Genomic DNA, 18,511 nt, shown 5'->3' with positions numbered 1-18,511 from the left:
GATTTTACAGTGTTTCTGTAGCAAAGGGCTAACAAGTCCCAGCTTGTGCTCTTTTATCCCATACCTGCCATGCTGCAACCTTTGCCAGACAGCCATTTTCTTCCTTTTGAAACACCCATTTTAGGATTATTTAGCTGTAACCGATATGCCCTGTGCAGTGAACTGAACAGCTCGTTGCAGTAGTATCACTGCCCTACATCCACTGATCATTTTAGACCTGACTAAGGATTACCAGCAGTAGGATAGAGGTGCCCGATCTCACTAACTTGGCTGGGGGTTTGGAGGGCAGGGGTGACTGGTGGAGAAGAATACAAGCCCCATGATGCAGCAACGAGTTGTTCTGCTGAGGCTACCCCAGCCCAGCAGCCAGAGTAGTCTTTAGTGCCCCCACATTGGGGGAGGCAGAAGGCAAGATCCTCAGAGTGCTGGCCCCTCTGGCTCCACCCCTATGTAACCTCTCCCGTGCAACAGTATCCAGGGAACGCCCTTCCCCACACCTCTTCAAATTCTGCTCCCTGCCCCTCTTCCCCCCCACCCCTCAGTGCAGCAAGCACACTAGTTCCATTGCAAGAGGGCCCCCTGCATGTGAGGCAGATGGGGAAGGATTCTCTGCTACATGAAGGAATGCACTAAGCCATATTTCAAAATGATCTACAGGCCCAGTTCTCCATGCAACTGATAAACCTCTATCGTTTCAGCCTGGTCCAGGGAGGGTACGTCTGAGTCAGCTGTTCACTTCTGGGGGTTTGCAGAAATTCCCCACACAAAGGAATGAGGAAGGTGAGAAGGTCAGGAATACAATATCTAATCTTCTACCTTGCGTAAAGAAGTAAACTCTGGTCCCATCGCCTCTCACGTAGAAGTTATCGGACAGACACCGACCTGGGGGCAAGAGTTGTTCGGACAGTATTATCCACTTAACTTATTTTAAATCAGCCAATCAACTGCACAAGAAGGCAGATGACAATCCCCACCCCCTACTGCACACTGTGCTGAAGGGGAAGTTATCAGCCTGTCTCCTAGACATGGCAGCCTCCCCTGCAGACACTCTCACATACCTGATGTGTCAAGGGTTTGAGCACGGGAAGGAGGAAATACCTTTCTTAAATCGAAGCTGCGCCAGGTCATAACGACCATAATCTCGTAACAGAATCATTCCTCCTGGTTTCAGAAGCTGGCTCAGTCTGTTAATGACGCACTGCATCCTGGGAAAAGGGCAAATTAGGAAAATTCAACAGCCGTCAAAATTATGCTTGCTTCCTTCATCCCTCAGAACATTAGAATGAGTTGAGCTTACCAAAGAGACAGAGTTCCTTTCTGTTTAGGCTTTTATTTACAAAATATGACTTGAGTGAAAAATTCTCATTCTAAACAGCTCAGTTGATTTAAGGTTTTTAAAAGGGCGGGTTTATAGTGGAGAATATGAAGATTGCTGTGGTTTTGTCAGGAGTTGTGCTGATAAACTGGATTGTGTCTATACACGTGGACTTGTAGGCTATAACTTTGTTTATCTGAAAAGGTTTTTGTAAGATGGCATCACATGAGAAGACGTGGTCACGTGGTTTAGCACAGAATCCTCAAGTGCTATCCATGGTTCTGCATGGATTCCCTGTGAGAGTTTGGGCAGCAATCCTAGACGCTAGACAAAAATCAGACTAGAACATTTCTAACAGTGAGGGCAGTTAACCACTGGAACAATGGACATAGAGATGTAGCGGATCCTCCATCACTTGAAGCCTTAAAGGTCAAGGCTGGATGACTTTCTAAAGGATATGCTAAACAGCTCAACCACATGTCATGGGCTTGATACAGCAATTATTGGGCGAGATGCTCTGGCCGGTGTTTTACAGGAAGTCAGATAATAATGCCCCTTCTGGCCTTAGAATCTATGAACGTACCCAGGAAATTTCTGTGAGTATCTAACCTGTGGCACCTTGGGCCGAATTTTCAGAAGTGCTAGCACCTGCAGCCACCATGGACTTCAGCTGACACTGTTGGTACTTAGCAGCTTTGAAACATGGGCCTAAGCGATCCCAAAACATAAGATACCCTGGTTCAGCTTTCCCAGGAACCCATTCCCAGGCTTGGCTGATCATACCTCCATATGCTCTGGCATGGGCTCAGCTCTATAAGACGTGGCCCAACAACCTCTCCAAGAGAGCCTGAACCATTCAAAGTGGCTTTGCCATGCTAGGTGTCAGCCATCCACGAAGAATGTTATCCCATGGGTGCCCAATTACGAATGCACTCATTTTTGTTTGTTTTATTATCATGGTGTCTCGGAGCCGCTGTCACGGACCAGGACTCTGTTGTAGAAACACAGAACTCAAAGACAGTCCATGAGTGCCACAGAGCAGTGCCCACTAATCATAATGTGTTTATTAACCACAAGCAGCTTCTCTGTTACATATAGACAATGTAGCCACACAGTTGTCCTCGTCTTCTTCTGTATGGCGATAGTGAAACAGTGAAAGCAAACGGATGACTACAGTTGGATCTTTGGGTCTCTTATTCAGCCCAGAGCAGGGGGGGGGGGGGGGGTAGCCATGGGAATGGCTGCAACACCTCCAGGATAAACTTGGATTGGCCAGTCATCCATGATGTTTCTGACAGTTTGCACCATACCACAGTTGCATTTCAGCAATTCCTTACTTTCCATCTATGGAATAATTATGCACATCTTCCACGTCAAGTGTGGATATGGTTTATAGCTGTCCATATGCACCGTAGGGAGGAGAAACCCGGCACTTGCACAGTTGGTTTGTCGATTAGATTTTTGTTTGGTACATCTGCAGCCACCCAGGCTTCAGACCATCGTCTGCCAGGAGGTTACGGCATGAGACTAGAAGGATTTTCTTAATTTTAGTCGGTGGCAAGGCAGGTGTTCTAGGTCAGGGTAGAGTGGTAGTGGGGTATTTGCCATGATCTTCATGTACTCTATAACTGTCACAGCGCCTCATTGGATATTTGCTCGCTCAATGTTAGCCAGCCCTGATAGCCATGGACGTGATGTTGATGTGAGGGTGCCACTACTTATGCGAAGAACCGCGTTAATTTCAGTGTCCACTAAAATGGTGTGTGGGATTCCGCTCCAAACTGGGGCACAGTATTCCACTGCAGAATGGACCAGGGCTAGTGTCAACATTTGGAGCATGCAGGCGTCGCTTTCCCCAGATGGTCCTGCAAGCTTCTGTATGATGTGGACTCTGGCCTTCATTTTCCTTTTGGTTTGTTCAAGGTGGCAATGGAAGCTGGGCGCGCAGTCCAGGGTTATCCCCAAGTACCGTGGATGATGATTGTGCATCAATGGTAATCCGCAGAAATTGATGTTTAATGTCTTCTTGGCCTGGACATGGTTCAGATGGGAAGAAGAGACCACTGTTTTTGAGGCATTTGGCATTATGACATCGCGTTGGCTACTCAGGCGTCCTGATTTGTCACCTCAGACAAGGTTCTTGAACACTAACCACACAATGAACAGTAGGTAATTATTTAAGTACATACTGGTTTGTAAATTGCATTTACCTTCACACCATGTTACTATCTGGCAAGTATTCCCATTTTAAAAAGCATTACTATAATCTGTACTATGTCGTGGAGTCAGCAGTCCCTTCCATGATTGTACTTTCCAGGCCAAACTGTGGGAAGCCTGCGTGGGGACATTCAGCAGCACATGCTGTGCTAGTCACACCCATAGAAAGAAAGCCAAAAGAGTCACAGGGTTGGTATGTGACCAGAGATCAGAATAAGAAATCCTCTTTGTGCTCCTACTGTTACCAGGAGTCTCTCTGTCCTGCCATGAGATGCACTACATACAACTGATGTATTCTGAATATAGGTAAGATATCTTGCTCTCCACCTCCTGTGAGGTAGGTAAATATTATACTACACCTATTTTTATAGATGAGCAAAGTGAGCACAGAGTTAATGGGGACACTGCCCGTAAATTCTGTGCTCACTTTGCTCATCTGTAAAAATGACACTGCCCGGTGAGTTTAGGACCAAAATGCAGGCATGTAAATAAAATGAAGTTTCATGTAGCCTAATATTAATAGAAGCCATTTCAGGAGCAAAAAAAAGAAGCCCATGGGAATAGTTTACTTGGATTCAGACATTCCCTGGTAGCATTTGCAACTCAGACTTTGGGGCACTGCTCTAAGGTGGCAAATCCATAAAGTGAAATTGACCCTACTGCTTGTTCATTGTCCAAGTGGAATGAAATGCACAAAGTATATAAACAGCACAGGGTGATGAGTACATTAGGTTAAATTTAGAGTTTCAGTAACACAGGTAAGGATTATTTCACTACAGAAGTTTTAACCTGACAATATCACTTTAATATCCCCCATGAAGGGCCTTTGACTGCATTTGTCATGTGCAGCCTTTTCTCCTTTCATTACAGTGAATTGCTGGTGCTTTAGTAGAGGCTGACTTACTTCTCTGGGAGAATAGCTGATAGGACAAAGATGAGAATAATGATGTCAAGACTCTTCTCTGGCATTGGGTATGGGCTTTGGTCCTTGCACAGGTCATGAACGAAGGCAAAACAGCGAGAAGAGTCATACTCTGAATTGGTCTGCAATTAAAAGAGGAGCAACACAAGAGGATACAGACACTGTCAGACACAAATACCAATGCTACCTGGCTGCACAATCTCCATTTCACTTTCACATGGAAAAGCTGGAAGAGCCAGGGTATGTCTACACTGCAGTTGGATTAGTGCCTCCTAGCCCAGGATAGACTCACACTAGCTCTGCTCAAGGTAGAGTGCTAAAAATAGCTGCGTGGACACTGCGGCACGGGCGATGGCTCGGGGTAGCCATCCAAAGTCCAAGCCTGCCTGACCGGCTGGCCTGAATCATCACCCACACCGCAATGTCCACATGTTATTTTTAAGCGCACGAGTTAGAGCGGAGTCTGCGTATCCAGGCTGGGAGGTATGCCCTTTGCTGCAGTGTAGACATATCCCCAGAGGCCTTGAGTCCATCTCAGAATAACCCCTGTGTGTACAGCTATTATAATTAGAATATTCGAGGGATGTCAGAAAGGGAAGTGGAGGGGAACTATGGAAAATTATTAAGTAGATACGGCAGAGTTATAAGAGAGTTCTGGACTCACTCTATTCAGTCCTTCACTACTACCAAAAAAAGCAGTGCCAGACTGTGGGACCAGTGACAGCTTTAAGGTCAAACCTCACACAAACGATCAAGGCCAGAAATGGGCGATTTATACCATTAAGCTGGAATTCTCCCCTTTATAGCTGCACAGAGGGTCAAGGCCTAAATCTGCTCCACTGAAATCAATGGTAAAACTTGTACTGATTTCAGTAGGATAGCACTGGGCCCTTAGGTTAAACATTTCAAACCAGGATATCTAATGCCAGGCTCTCAAAACCATATTTAGATTCCTAAGCAGAAGGGGACTGTTCTACAGAGATGTGGAGCAACCCCACTCCCAGTGACATGCAGACTCTGGTCAGTTTCACTCTGTTGCTACTTGGGAAGGTGGGGAGCACCAACAGTCAGGCTGGAGCAGCTGCCCCTTGCTGCCTTCCTTCTCCCCCTCACAATCTCTCCTATCAAACTGGCTGGTCAATTTAACACTCTAGCGAAGTTTCCCAAACTCCATTCTAAACCGATTTGTTTGTTAATACCTGCTATTCCATAGCCAAAGTCAACCCTTGCCCCAAACAACAAAGTCAACATCCACCATGACATCAGGCCAGCTGCCTGTGCAGCAGCAATTAAATGCTGCTTCCAGACCTGTGGTTACATCGATGATACAAATGAATCAAGAATAACATTAATTGATTGAGGCTGTAAAAAATAGTTTGAAAGACGTCAAAACTTCAGCAGTTACCCCATTAAATAGCATCTGGTCTGGAAAAACGATGCTGGTAACAGGAGAAGGGAAAGCAGACTTAGTCTTCCAGCATCATTGTTAAACTGCCCCCCCCCTTTTTTTTAAATTTAATCCTGTTCCCTTCCTTCCTGCAGCCTCCAATGGCCAGATCCCCTAATCTGCTTGCACTGAGAGGCAGCATCCAGTTCTAGCTAACTATCAAGCTACCAGCAGAACTGAACTAACGAAGGCAGTGCTAATTGTAGTTCTTTGCAAATGCTGCACAGGATCAGCTGCTTCCACCTAGCTGTGACTTCATCTAGAACTTATGCAATATTTAGTTTACCTGGACAAGATCCACAGCTGTGTTGGAAAAATCACAGCAATAAACAAAGAGCCCTGGATCACTGAAATAAATGCAAAAGAAACAAGAAACAGTCACGTGCCTCATATGGTTCTCAGGGTGGATAAAAACTGAACATAAAAAAACCTGGATTGTTAATTTAAATATGTTTTTATTTTTAAAAATAAGCCTATTTAAAATTAAATTTGAAATTATGACAACCTACATTAATACCTACACTTGCTATAATCTATTAAAATAATTTAAGTAAAAAATATTCAAGCAGTATATGTTTGCTGCCAAAGTTTTAAAGAAAATCAAAGCACTAAAGTGGTGGTAGTCACTGGCTAAGCACCTATAACTAGATTTTGTCGAAGTGCTAAACTATCTTTTGACAGTTTCTTATGCAGGTGCAGCATAAGAAACTGCAGTTTCTTATGCAGGTACAGCAGTTTCTTATGCAGGTGCAGAGTGAATATTTTCTTCATTTAAATTTATTCAACTATTTCAGTTCAATGACTAGTTCATTCAAAGTTGAGAAATTGATTGGAAAAATAAAAAACAAAATTTTCCTGCTTTTTCAAGTCCTAATCTATGAATAAAAACGAGGCGTAAGAGGATGAAAACTACTAGTTTTAAATTCCTGAAAGAAATGGTGACCAGAAACAATCAGGTCAATTCTCTACCTACACGCAATACTTCATTTGTTTAATAAATCAGTTAGTTTTAAATACTAAACATGTGTTAAGAATCTTAAGAACATAAGAATGGCCATACTGGGTCAGACCAAAAGTCCACCCAGCCCAGTATCCTGTCTACCGACAGTGGCCAATGCCAGGTGCCCCAGAGGCAGTGAACCTAGCAGGTAATCTCTCTCCTGCCATCCATCTCCACCCTCTGGCAAACAAAGGCTAGGGACACCATTCCTTACCCATCCTGGCTAATAGCCATTAATGGACTTAACCTCCATGAATTTATCTAGTTCTCTTTTAAACTGTTATAATCCTACCCTTCACAACCGCCTCAGGCAAGGAGTTCCACGGGTTGACTGTGCACTGTGTAAAGAAGAACTTCCTTTTATTTGTTTTAAACCTGCTGCCCATTAATTTAATTTGGTGGCCTCTAGTTCTTATATTATGGGAACAAGTAAATAACTTTTCCTTATTCACTTTCTCCACACCACTTGTGATTTTATATTCCGCTATCATATCCCCCCCTTAGTCTCCTCTTTTCCAAGCTGAAAAGTCCTACCCTCTTTAATCTCTCCTCATATGGGACCCGTTCCAAACCCCTAATCATTTTAGTTGCTCTTCTCTGAACCTTTTCTAATGCCAGTATATCTTTTTTGAGATGAGGAGACCACATCTGTACGCAGTATTCAAGATGTAGGCGTACCACGGATTTATATAAGGCCAATAAGATATTCTCCGTCTTATTCTCTATCCCTTTTTTAATGATTCCTAACATCCTGTTTGCTTTTTTTGACTGCCGCTGCACACTGCGTGGATGTCTTCAGGGAACTATCCACGATGACTCCAAGATCTTTTTCCTGATTATTTGTAGCTAAATTAGCCCCCATCATATTGTATATATAGTTGGGGTTATTTTTTCCAATGTGCATTACTTTATATTTATCCACATGAAATTTCATTTGCCATTTTGTTGCCCAGTCACTGAGTTTTGTGAGATCTTTTTGAAGTTCTTCACAGTCTGTTTTGGTCTTAACTATCTTGAGTAGTTTAGTATCATCTGCAAACTTTGCCAACTCGCTGTTCACCCCTTTCTTTTTTCTTATGTATCTTATGTAATTCTGCGACCTCACTATTTACCTCTTTCTTTTTTCTTTTGTATCCACCATACATAAGGTAGTTGTATTTAAGCAATAAAAAAAATTTTAAATGCTGGATTTGTGCATTTTAATTGAATTCCAATTTCCATCTAAATTAATCTTCATCTAGTCAAAAAGAAATTCACCATTTTCCAACACAATAAAAAAATTTAAAAATTATGAATCTGAATAATGTAAATTAAGCTATATAATTTCTTAAATAAATGTGTATTGCGATCGTGTATCCTCCTGGTTAGCAACAAGCAGTACCAAATTTAGTGTAAAGGCTATATTTAGTTTAGTAAATCAACGTTTTAATGGTTACCAGCCAATGAGAAGCAATCTTTCTTTAGGAAAAGAACTAAGTAGTACAAATGCAAAACAAGATTAAAATTGTTGACTTAAATCAAGGTTTCCTGCTTGCTGATTTAAATTAGGATTAAAATTGTTGATTTAAAATCAATTCAACTTGCAGAGTAAGTTTTAGGGAAGAAGTGGGTCTAATGGTTAGAGCGTGCAGCTGGGAGTTAGGAGCACTGGGCTTTATCCGCATCTCTACCAATGACTTGCTGTGTGGTCTTGGTTGAGTTACTTAGCGCCTCTGTGCTTCCGTTATCCCCATCTGTACAATGATGCTTAAAGTCTTGGGGGAAAGGAGGGAAAACAGAGATTGGGAAGCTTGTCTGTAGAGTGCTTTGAAAGCCACAGATGAGTGGATGTGCAGAATTTCATGACCACCAAACGCATCCTAAGGAGTCTCAGCAACCTTTTAACCTCAATTCAATCATTCAAAAGTGTGTGGACAGAATTGACAAGTGGGTGTGTTTGTGTTTAGCCTCTTTTATATGCAATGGGTCTATGCATTTAAAAAAAAAAGGAGTGGAACACAACATTTCCAGTTACTAATTTTTTCTCTACAAGTAGTAAATAATCAAAGCTGCTTACTTGTTGGTTTGCAAAATTGGGAAGACAGTATTTCCAGCACCACAGCCGACCTGCAGAAAAAGAGCAGCCAGTTACACACCTGTACTGTTTTCCTCACTGACTCCTGCTTTCTAGTTTGAACTTAGCAGCTGTTACAAAGCATCACCCTTGAGCCACAAAATGATGTTCCAGCAACCTACTGGGGACCAATCCCAAACAGCAACGAACACCTGCAACTCCCATTAATAAGAGGTGAAGATGCTCAGCACCTTTCAGGATCAGGCCCTGCAGCCGAGCATCCACAGGAAGCCACCAAGCTAGCTACCTAATTCTACCAACAGTCTGGCAGATTGTGTGGATCACTGATATTCTTGAAAGTTGTTATAGCTGGAATTGCAAGCATAACAACCAGTATGAGTCACTCAGGCAGCCTCAAAGGCCAGGAGTTAGTCAGTTTCATTTCCATACAGAGACAATGAGGAAGGATGGGGGAGGAGAAGGAAATTTGCTTTGCTCTCTTTTTCTTTCTGTTATAGTTGCACCCTATTATTTCAGTCTCCCTTTCTAGATGGCTCTCTTACTATCCCTACTTATAACTGGGCCTGCGGTGCTACTGCCCCTTGCCCCTCACCTTCATTTGAAGAGAAGAGAAGCCATACAATTTAGTTCAGTGGCTTTTGTTCCTGAATGTTTAGGGACTTCTGTGGAAGGACTGAAGTAAGCAGAATGGAATGTACTATTGGATGTTTGAAATGACGGCGGGTGCAGAAAGCATACCGGTGGGATATGAAAGCAGAGATGGTATAATAGCATGGAAAGTTGCCTCTAACAGGGTTTTAGGTGCTAGGATCCTGCAGAGAGCTGCAAAGCTATTTATGCTGACTCACCTCTGGGAGAACAGGGCTCCAACAGAACAGGTGGCGGGCCACTGCTGTTAACGCAACTCTTAAACCGAACCAGCCACAGATATATGATGATTGATCATCCACAGTGACAGGTTGTGTGGGCAAACTCAGCACAAATATTTCAGCTTTAATAGTTTATTAGCCCGATGAGTTCTACAATCTGTTCTAGGAATGCTGTTGATACCCCTTATGCATCACCATTTTGAGACCTCACAACTACCTGAGAATTCCTTAGCTGTACTGCAAAGGTTTGTTTTGTCTGCAATAGTTTTCAGAGTTTTATGTCACTCAAGTCAGACAGACTCAGGAGCAGAACCCAGAAGTCAGGGACAGAGGAAAGCTTCCTGAACACGGTTAACAAACCAGCTCTTTACACAACGAGAATTCATGCTGAGATCTCAGCCGTTACTTTAACATCAGATAGTAAAAACTTGCATTTTGAATCTCAGAAGGCCTCAGTGTGGGACACAGTCAGATACGGATCCCTTTGGGAACCAGTTGGTCACAAAGACCAATCTGAACCAAAACCCAACAGGTTTAATTCAGTTCAAAGTTTTCCTCTTTGTTTTTAACACCCTCCACTGAGCTGCTCCAGTCCATCTCACAGCTGTGGTCCTTTCTCTATCCTCCCACACCCCACTTGTTGTGGGGGTTTTTTGCTTTCCTCTGCAGCATGTGGGTACAAATCACTTGTCAGGATTATCTGGGCATATCTCATTTAATCATTTCTCTGCCATTACAGGGGTCTTGGACAATCCTATTCTCTGCCTGTGGCACATAACAGTTTAGTCTAATTTTGGTTGTTGGGTTTATTGTACAGGTGCTGGGTAATGCTAGTGGTCTGTGGAATATGGGGACGGGGGTCAAATGAGATGATCTGGTGGTCCCTTCTAGCCTCAAACTCTGTGACTATGTCTATTCCTTTGCTTAGTCTCATTACTGCTGGTACAAGAGCCTTCTCCTCTGCAGCAACCTTCCTGAATCTTTCCCTCATATCAAATTTCAGCTGAAAATTAAGCTCTCTCCTTGCCTATGTTACAGCTTCTCTCCTGTTATTCATTTCTGTAAAGAGCTTTGGGATAGATTTGTAAGAAAGACGGTTGGTTCTGTATGCAAAGTTGTGTTGGCTGCAGGATTTGGTGAGGCTGTACACAACGACATGTTAGTTTGAAGTCTGTCTCCTTCGTGAACAAAGATTCTGACGGCAAGTTTGATTCACTTGGGAAAGATGCTGTTTCTCTCACTCACTGACGTTACCTCTAGTATACGGTAAGTGGCAGAGGATCCTGGGAAGTCACCATCACTTAGTTTCAGGTCACCCAACTTCAGTATTCCTTCTCCATCTGTGTCGAGTCTGTTGATGATATTACTACTGTCTTTCATCAAGTCCAATTGATGATGCTCTTCTGTTCTGGTTTCCAATGAAGAAAGACCCTTTTCACAGCTCCCCAGCCCGGTGTTTCTGGGTTTTCTGGTGCTACCATCTTTGTATGCAGAAGCCTCAGGTTGACTTAGGTTCTGGTTTGGTGCCAGTTCAGGAAATTCAGTGAATAGCCAGTGTCTGTCCTTGAAGAAGCCATTTTCATGGATTTTATAGAAATCATTCCAGTATTCATTAGCATTGAGCTCATATTCATCTGTAAACAAAGACACAGAAGAAAGGTCAACAGAAGACAAGTCAAAGTTCTTAGCTTGCAATCAGTTTAATCAAACGGGGGTCACAAGCTCCATGCTGTATTTAGCAACTTATTTAAGAATTAGGCTTATTCATCGAGGAGCATCCTGATTTGAGTCTAATTGCCTTGCATGAGGAGCGATCAGCCCTCTCCCCAGCTATGACACCACACTACCTCATTACAAATAAAAAAGGAAGGTGTTTGTGAAAGAAGTTGTCTGTCTTTCTAGCTGGATTTCACTGCACTGAAATAGAAAAGGCCTATTTGTCGAGAACTGATAAAGAACCTATGGGTCCTATTACCTGTCACTTCCACGGACTCTCTCTGGGACCTGAGGAAAGTCATTTAGGGCCTCACCCCTGAGAAGTACTGAGCACCTACTACTGCCAGTGAAATCAATGAGAGATGAAGGTGCTTAGTATATTTTGGGATCAGGCCTTTTAGCTTCCCATCTGAAAAATGGGGTAGTACTCAGCTACCTCATAGAGGTTGTGCAAGGCTTGGGTAGTATTTGTAGCGTGCTTTGAAATTGTGTGAAATTACAAACATTATTATAACTTAGTCTTACGGCCAGCACAGGACTGCTCCCAGTATTTTATTTTCCAGTGTTTTGTGCAATTTAGAGCATCAGACATTTCTGAGATTACAGACAGGAAAAGAAGACTAAGGGAAATGTCTGCTCCCCCATGCAGCCAAGAAACCTTAGTGGGGAGTGTTATCACTTGCAGATTCTAATCTCTCAGACCTCCTGGATCAATTTAATAAAATGAGTAACACAATACTGAGCAAGACCAGGAAGAACTCCTCTCTGTTGCGGATGTGGAGTGGAGGTGATTGAGTTAGTTTCTAATGGGATCAGAAATGGCCTGAAAATTTCCATGACATGACTGCACAGATTTCAGATACCTAATACCGTTCTTGGAGCTGCTTCCTCTCTTGGGAAATGGACTCAGCATGAGGAACTGATTAGCATCTTCCAAATGTGGTGAGCCTCTCTCTCAAGTGAGGTTTTGGCATGAGAAGTCCTGGCCTATTGTGCTGGGAAGAGATAACTAATTTCAGTGCCCTTATGCTGCTGATCAACTTGTAAGTGTTATGGCTGAGGGCCACAGACTCCAGCTGCATTTCAACAACATGCAAGCCCTTAAACAACTTTGGACAGTGACTTGTTATTTACTGAACTCAGAAAATTCACCTACGATTATGATTACTCACCCTCTTCTACAGTTCTCACTCTATTTCTCTACCACCCACCAAGGATAGAAGGCTTAAGCAGGGGCATCCATTAAAACTGGAGTTACTCTTGAGCCAGCCTGCGACACAGAAAATTAAGCTGGAATCTCCCTTACTGTATCAGAGAGGTCTGAAGGAGGATAAAGAAAAGAAGGCTGGAAATGTCTGGGGAGAAATGCAGTCTCAGTCTAAAAGAAGGCTTCGGCAATGGGAAAAAAAAATTGTTTTGGCAAAGAATTGAAAAGTCAGTTCTGGGTGTATTTTTAGCAGGATTTATCTTGAAGCACAAACTACTAAATATAAAAATAATCCCTCTAACTTTATCTTAGTTATAACAGCCTCAAAGAGCCATGTCCTCAGATCCAAGTCAAGAGAGATTTTAACATCTGACAGATTTAACCAAAACCTCATGCTGTGATCCAATCAGATCTCAAACTAAGCAGAGTCAAGCCTATTCAGTGTTAACACGGGAGACAAGGACCACTAAAGTTCCAGAAGTAGTAGTATTGTTGATTCAGGAGCTAGTGGTTTTTCCTGAGCTCCATGGAACCAATGCCTTAATGTGGAGGCAAGGAAGTACAGTGCTAGCGGTGCCATCTTTCAGATGAGAAAACATGAGGTACTGATAAAATTCCACATGTTCATACACGTAGGGGAAGATAACCTTGGTATCTTGGCACGATTTCAACTTGGCGATCTACATTCTAATTACCTAAAATCAGTGGCTCTCAACCTTTCCAGACTACTGTACCCCTTTCAGGAGTCTGATTTGTCCTGCGTATCCCCAAGCTCCACCTCACTTAAAAACTACTTGCTTACAAAATCAGCCATAAAAATACAAGTGTCACAGCATGCTATCACTGAAAAATTGCTGACTTTCTCATTTTTACCATATAATTATAAAATCAATTGGAATATAAATATTGTACTTACATTTCAGTATCTAGTATATAGAGCCATATAAATGAGTCATTGTCTGTATGAAATTTTAGTCTGTACTGACTTCGCTGGTGCTTTTTGTGTAGCCTGTTGTAAAACTAGGCAAATATATAGATGAGTTGGTGTAACCCCTGGAAGACGTCTGAATACCCCAAGGGGTACGTGTACGCCTGGTTGAGAACCTCTCACCTAAATGCCTCCTGTGATAGCCACTGCATAAGATACTATGCATTTCCTGTCCTGAAGAATAATGCAGTAGTGCTGTGCGTTACTGGACAGAGGTTATTTTCTATCCCAGAGGTGTGGTGGTCCTTCTAGTAGTCCTGTATAAAGCCTTACCTACCTCAGAGATGTTGTGGCACTTACTGTTTGTAAAAGAACAAAGACCTCATATCAGTGCAGACTATTAGTAGAAGCGTAAGAACAAGAAATCAAGGACCAGCTGATAAGTATCACTCACAAAATAGATTTTACGTCCAGAAAGATCCATTATAATCATCTAATTTGACGTTTTCCCAGCATGGCCATGAACTTCACCCATAATTCCTGCTTCAAGATCAGGAATATTAAAAATATTCCCTTTAGTCAGAAGTCTAGCATGAGACGACGTCCATGTGTGAGCTGGATTCCTGCAGATCTCTTTCCTTGGTTGGAAGTCCTGATCTCTCTGTTCTTCCTTGCGAGGACAACCCCCAAAGTCCAGCCCATACTCACCCTTTCACACGAGAGGAATCTCCTGGATGAAATATGTCCCCAAGCAAAAATTAATGGCCACAGAAGATGAGGAGGGAATCAGAGACTCCATGGACACAATGAATTATTGTCTCCAAAGGGAAAGAGCAGAAGCCACACTGCTTTTTCCATGCCCCCAGCTAGTTAATACCCTTTCCCAGACACCCTCCCCTCTCCTTCAAAATAAATTCTGAAGGCCCACCCGTTCCACAAGATCCTGCAGCTGTAACGACTAATATCCAACTTTGCATTGTACTGCTCTGTAGTGTAGCTACCCATGCTTTAGATCACAAGAGCTTCAGCAGGGATTCCATTCTGTCTAGAATACCACTACGGAGTACCATGCACTGAATTATAGCAGTATATTAAGTCCCACAGAGGTGCCAGAGTTACCATCTCTCCTCTACTCTAGGAGTAAGCAAAGCTAGTGGATAGTTTTCTCGTATTCTCTAATGGCCTGATTTTCAAATGAACGCAGCATGTTGGATATCACAATTGCTGCTGCTGGGTACGGAGCACTTTTGAGAATCTAGACCCAAGCGTTTAGGAGGGTCAATCTTAGCCATAGTAAAAAGCCTGCTATTGTGAACACAATGGAATGCTACATGGAAAGGGCCTGAATAGCCCCATCCGAATTCGCATTTTTGCCTTACAGACGTAATAGACTCACGCCCCTTTAATTTTAATTAAAGAAGAAAGTCCAGCTCGATACCCAGGAGCAGCCTTCTGTAGAAATACCAACATAGACTATTCCTATTTAGCTACATCCAAGTGTGAGGTGGGATATAACAAGTAACATCAACCAAATCCCTAGTCTTGCTCTTGAGAGAAAGATACAGCAGAGAGTAGGAGTAGGAGAGGAAAGGAGAGGAGTAGGAGAGGAAAGGTGCTGGGTGAACTTTAGAGCAGCTTTAACCAAAACATTAGCTGCAGAGCTATGCTTCTCCAGCTTGATTCAGATTTTATAACTACTGTGAGTTTAAGTGATGGATACGCCAATATCTCCTGCACCAAGGTCTGAGCAAGTGAAGGGAATTTGAAAGAACCAGCTTAGAACTTTAGTACCACACTGATTAGGCCTCAGCTAGACTATTGTGTCCAGTTCGGGGTGCCACATTTCAGGAAAGATTTGGAGAAAGTCCAGAGAAGAGCAACAAAAATGATTAAAGGTCTACAAAACATGATCTATGTGGGAAGACTGAATAAACCGGGTTTGTTTAGGCTGGAGAAAGGAAGACTGAGGGGGGACATAACAGTCTTCAAGTATGTAAAAGATTCTTACAAGGAGGAGGGAGAAAAATTGTTCTCGTTAATCTTTGAGGAAGGACAAGAGGCAATGGGCTTAAATTGAAGTAAGTGCAGTTTAGATGGGACATTAGGAAAAATGTCCTAACAGGGTAATTAAGCACTGGAATAAATTGCCTAGGGAGACTGTGGAATCTCTGTCATTAGAGATTTTTAAGAGTAGGTTGGACAGACACCTGTCAGGGATGGTCTAGATCAGAGGTGGGCAAACTACAGCCCGCAGGCCACATCCGGCCCGCAGGACCGTCCTGCCCGGCCCTTGAGCTCCCGGTCGGGGAGGCTAGTCCCCAGCCCCTCCCCTGCTGTTCCCTCTCCCCCACAGTCAGGCCACCACTGCTCTGACCCAAGTGGGCAGAGGTCCCAGGGGGCATTCAGGGAGCAGGGGGTGGTTGGATGGGGTGGAGGTGGGGGGCGGTCAGGGGACGGGGAACAGGGAGGGTTGGGAGTGGAGTCCTGGGGGGCCTGTCAGGGGGCAGGGATGTGGATAGGGGTTGGGGCAGTCAGGGGACAAAGAGCAGGGGGGTTGGATGGGTTCGGGGTTCTGAGGGGGGCAGTCAGGGGGTGGGAAGTGGGAGGTGGCGGATAGGAGGAGGGGCCAGGCTGTTTGGGGAGGCACAGCCTTCCCTACCTGGCCCTCCGTACAGTTTCACGACCCCGATGTGGCCCTCGGTCCAAAAAGTTTGCCCACCCCTAGTCTAGATAGTGCTTGGTGCTGCCTTGAGTGCAGGGGACTGGACTAGAAGACCTCATGAGAGCCCTTCCAATCCTATGATTTGATGCCAATCATTCAATGCATGATCTTGGATAAACTAATATTTTTTTAGTCTCTGTTTCAACTATTACCATTAACTTAATGCAGATAAATATGGGTACCTCTAATACTGCCTATAGCTTAACAGGAGAAAAACTGAGTTTATTTCACAAGCAACATATCATGATGCAAGGAACTTGAAGATTAAATGTTAGAAGTCATTAAGCTGCTAGACAGATAGACAGCCGTGAAGGCAGAACAGAATCAGCCCCTTGCCCTTCTCCCAGTGGAGAAGTTTGTTTATATGATTTATGGCATTTCCTATTAATACATAAAACATCAACAAGGGAGTTCAAGGCCAAAGTGATCCTCCCAGCCAAGATCACTTGAAGTCACACCTTCTTGTCAACTGTCTAAATGGGCCATCTTGATCATCACTACAAAAGCTTTTTTCTCCTGCTGATAATAGCTCATCTTAACTAATTAGCCTCTCACAGTTTGTATGGTAACTTCCAACTTATCTGTATGTATATATCTTCTTACTATAGGTTCCTTTCTATGCATCCGATGAAGTGGGCTATAGCCCACAAAAGCTTATGCTCTAATAAATTTGTTAGTCTCTAAGGTGCCACAAATACTCCTGTTCTTTTTGCAGATACAGACTAACACGGCTGCTACTCTGAAACCTATCATTAAAGTCTAATGGGATGAGTTATGGGAAAGTTCTAAAGCCATCTAGTGGCACATACTAAACAGACCCTGAGTCTTTAAAATCAGCAGTTTTGGAAAATTTTGGGGGGGAATAAATGAAGATGAATCTTTGTTTTTGGCTAGAATAGTCAGCTATTGTATCGATACGTCAAGATTTGTAAGAAATAGAGTGACATCTAGAAGTACCTTGTTTGTCTTGTGGAACAAGCTGCCTGCTGTTCTCTTGAACTTTGTTCCTTGCACTGGCTTCCTGCTCTTCAGACCATTCTACATTATCCCTGTTAGGAAAAATAAAATAAGCTACTTAGCTAGGAAGGTATCAGAAGAGTAGCCGTGTTAATCTGGATCTGTAAAAGCGGCAGAGAGTCTTGTGGCACCTTATAGACTAACAGACATTATTGCCACAGGACTCTTTGCTGCTTTAGCTAGGAAGGTTAAGATGGCGGGGGTGGAGGGGAGCTGCTGGCAGTGTAACAGCATTTCAATATCTGGTAAATTAAGAACCAAAACCACTCTTAATAAGCAAACAAAGGGAGGGAATTAGACGGCTCACTGAACTGGTAATAATAGGGTTTTCATCTGTAGGTCTCCAATTCAACTCTGGGCCAGTTAGGTAGTGATCTAAAGCTGATCACATAACATGTGATGGCTGTTCAGAGGTGTATGTGAATGGTTTTGGATGCCCATCCAGTTTCAATGGACACAAATCCACACCACAAAATCACTATCACATTTGATACAAATAGGCACCCTTTATTGACAAAGCAGACAATACTCCTGTCATGTACTAAATTGCTTTAATTCATACACAGATTTAATATTGAACAATATGCATGAATACCCTAGAGATAGCACTGGATACAGGGAAACTTTCAGATGTTAAAAACATGTTGACAGTTTCAATGTGCATACACAGCTACGCAGGCATTAAAGTAAGTGATAATTTAAAAAGAGCGAAGCAAGATGATGCAAAGGAGACACGACAAAGAAATGTAGGGGCCTAGCAGAATTATTCAGGACCTAAAATGGGTTATTCTTTCAATACTATTTGATAGAGACAAAAGACTTAAAGAAACAGAACAGTAGATCCCTAAGAATGTCTCATTTCTGGAGACAGGAAATTGAGGATTTACATTTATGAAACGCCTTTGAGTCACATAATCCAAAATTGGATCACCAAGTAGGGTAATCAGACAGCAAATGTAAAAAAATCGGGACGGGGTGGAGGGTAATAGGCGCTTATATAAGAAAAAGACCCCAAAATCAGGACTGTCCCTATAAAATCAGGACATCTGGTCACCCTACCGTCAAGTGAGGAGGGAG

The 18,511-nt window shown here is 43.0% G+C and overlaps 1 protein-coding gene across 6 annotated transcripts in view; it reads right to left on the bottom strand.

Annotated features, from left to right (window-relative positions):
* The window catches only part of METTL2A (methyltransferase 2A, methylcytidine), a 35,680-nt gene that overhangs the window by 15,554 nt on the left and 1,615 nt on the right, over positions 1 to 18,511 (bottom strand). For all 6 annotated transcript variants that reach the window (XR_005223498.2, XM_037886830.2, XM_037886831.2 and 3 more), the window contains exons 2-8: positions 17,375 to 17,466; positions 11,099 to 11,478; positions 8,958 to 9,007; positions 6,188 to 6,248; positions 4,437 to 4,576; positions 1,099 to 1,205; positions 817 to 882 (exon numbers count right to left, since the gene is read on the bottom strand). Coding sequence is in view for 5 of the 6 variants with exons in the window: in XM_037886830.2 (XP_037742758.1) it covers positions 817 to 882; positions 1,099 to 1,205; positions 4,437 to 4,576; positions 6,188 to 6,248; positions 8,958 to 9,007; positions 11,099 to 11,478; positions 17,375 to 17,466 (896 nt within the window). In the remaining variant the exon portion in view is untranslated. The remainder of the gene's footprint in view (positions 1 to 816; positions 883 to 1,098; positions 1,206 to 4,436; positions 4,577 to 6,187; positions 6,249 to 8,957; positions 9,008 to 11,098; positions 11,479 to 17,374; positions 17,467 to 18,511) is intronic.

Source organism: Chelonia mydas, chromosome 27, assembly GCF_015237465.2.
Source record: "Chelonia mydas isolate rCheMyd1 chromosome 27, rCheMyd1.pri.v2, whole genome shotgun sequence".
NCBI lineage: Eukaryota > Metazoa > Chordata > Testudines > Cheloniidae > Chelonia > Chelonia mydas.
Note: the sequence above shows the minus strand (reverse complement) of the source record. Positions and strands in the feature narration are given on the sequence as shown.